The sequence below is a fragment of the Austrofundulus limnaeus genome, unplaced genomic scaffold (assembly GCF_001266775.1).
Source record: "Austrofundulus limnaeus strain Quisiro unplaced genomic scaffold, Austrofundulus_limnaeus-1.0 Scaffold7204, whole genome shotgun sequence".
NCBI lineage: Eukaryota > Metazoa > Chordata > Actinopteri > Cyprinodontiformes > Rivulidae > Austrofundulus > Austrofundulus limnaeus.
Genome location: NW_013959606.1, coordinates 1 through 907, shown reverse-complemented (window position 1 = coordinate 907; position 907 = coordinate 1). Strand labels below are relative to the sequence as shown.

At 39.7% G+C, this 907-nt stretch overlaps 1 protein-coding gene across 1 annotated transcript; it reads right to left on the bottom strand.

Moving 5' to 3' along the window:
- Positions 1–115: 115 nt before the first annotated feature.
- LOC106512467 (vesicle-associated membrane protein 4) lies at positions 116–881 on the bottom strand (the record flags this gene model as incomplete). The annotated part of the gene is given in 1 exon segment (XM_014001079.1): positions 116–881. A coding segment is annotated over 1 exon segment (66 nt), but the record flags the coding sequence as incomplete, so codon positions are not given.
- Positions 882–907: the final 26 nt, after the last annotated feature.

Genomic DNA, 907 nt, shown 5'->3' with positions numbered 1-907 from the left:
GTAATTAGGTCATTTTGACCTAATTTGAGTTAATCCTCATTTCGATATGATGGATCACATATATCCTGAGCATGGTTCTAACCCAAACACTGCCCTCCCCGCTCCATCACCTCACCCTCTCACTGCGGATGGATCCGGTGACCTCGTCGTCGTTGAGGTGCCGTTTAAACTTGGGGGGCATGTTGTCTTCAGGCTGCTCCTCCCCGTCTGGCTCCCTCTGTAGGACAGGAGGAGGACATCATCAGTTAGGGTCACAGTCAGACAGAAGGTGTCTGTGTGGATTATGTCTACAACACTGTCCTGATGGTGTCTGGTGTAGGCACAAGAAGAACTTGTGAGTTTCTGCTCATATGTGGATGAGTGCATGATGAAACATTAACTTTAGGAACAAGCTGACTGCTTGGTGGGTGACTGGACTCAGTGAGGAAGTCTTAACGTTAGCTTTTTGTAACATTTAAACACAACACAAGGGCAAGCTACTAAAATGAAACATTTCTGTCTGCTCCTCATTTTACTGCTCAGGTTTTCCTTTAAATAACACCAGCTTACTTCGTAAAAACCTATGGACAAATGTAACTAGATACAATCATACTTATAGTCACAATAACTCATTGACCGATAGCAAATCTAGGAAGTCTCAAACATTAGGTTAACTCTACTATGAATGATTTCAAAATAAGAGTTTTATCAGGTGAAAACTTTGTGTTTTGAAGGGTTGGGAATAAAAATGACTACGGTCCTCTTTAAGCTGGGTTTCAAACAAACACTAAGAACCTTTAGATTTTCTGTGACAAATAGAGAAAACTCTGTGTCTTGATGTAGTAAGTTATTTACTGTAAATGTAAATAACATGTAAACTAAACTTGTAAAACAGTTTATATATATATATGAATATATGTGACCCATC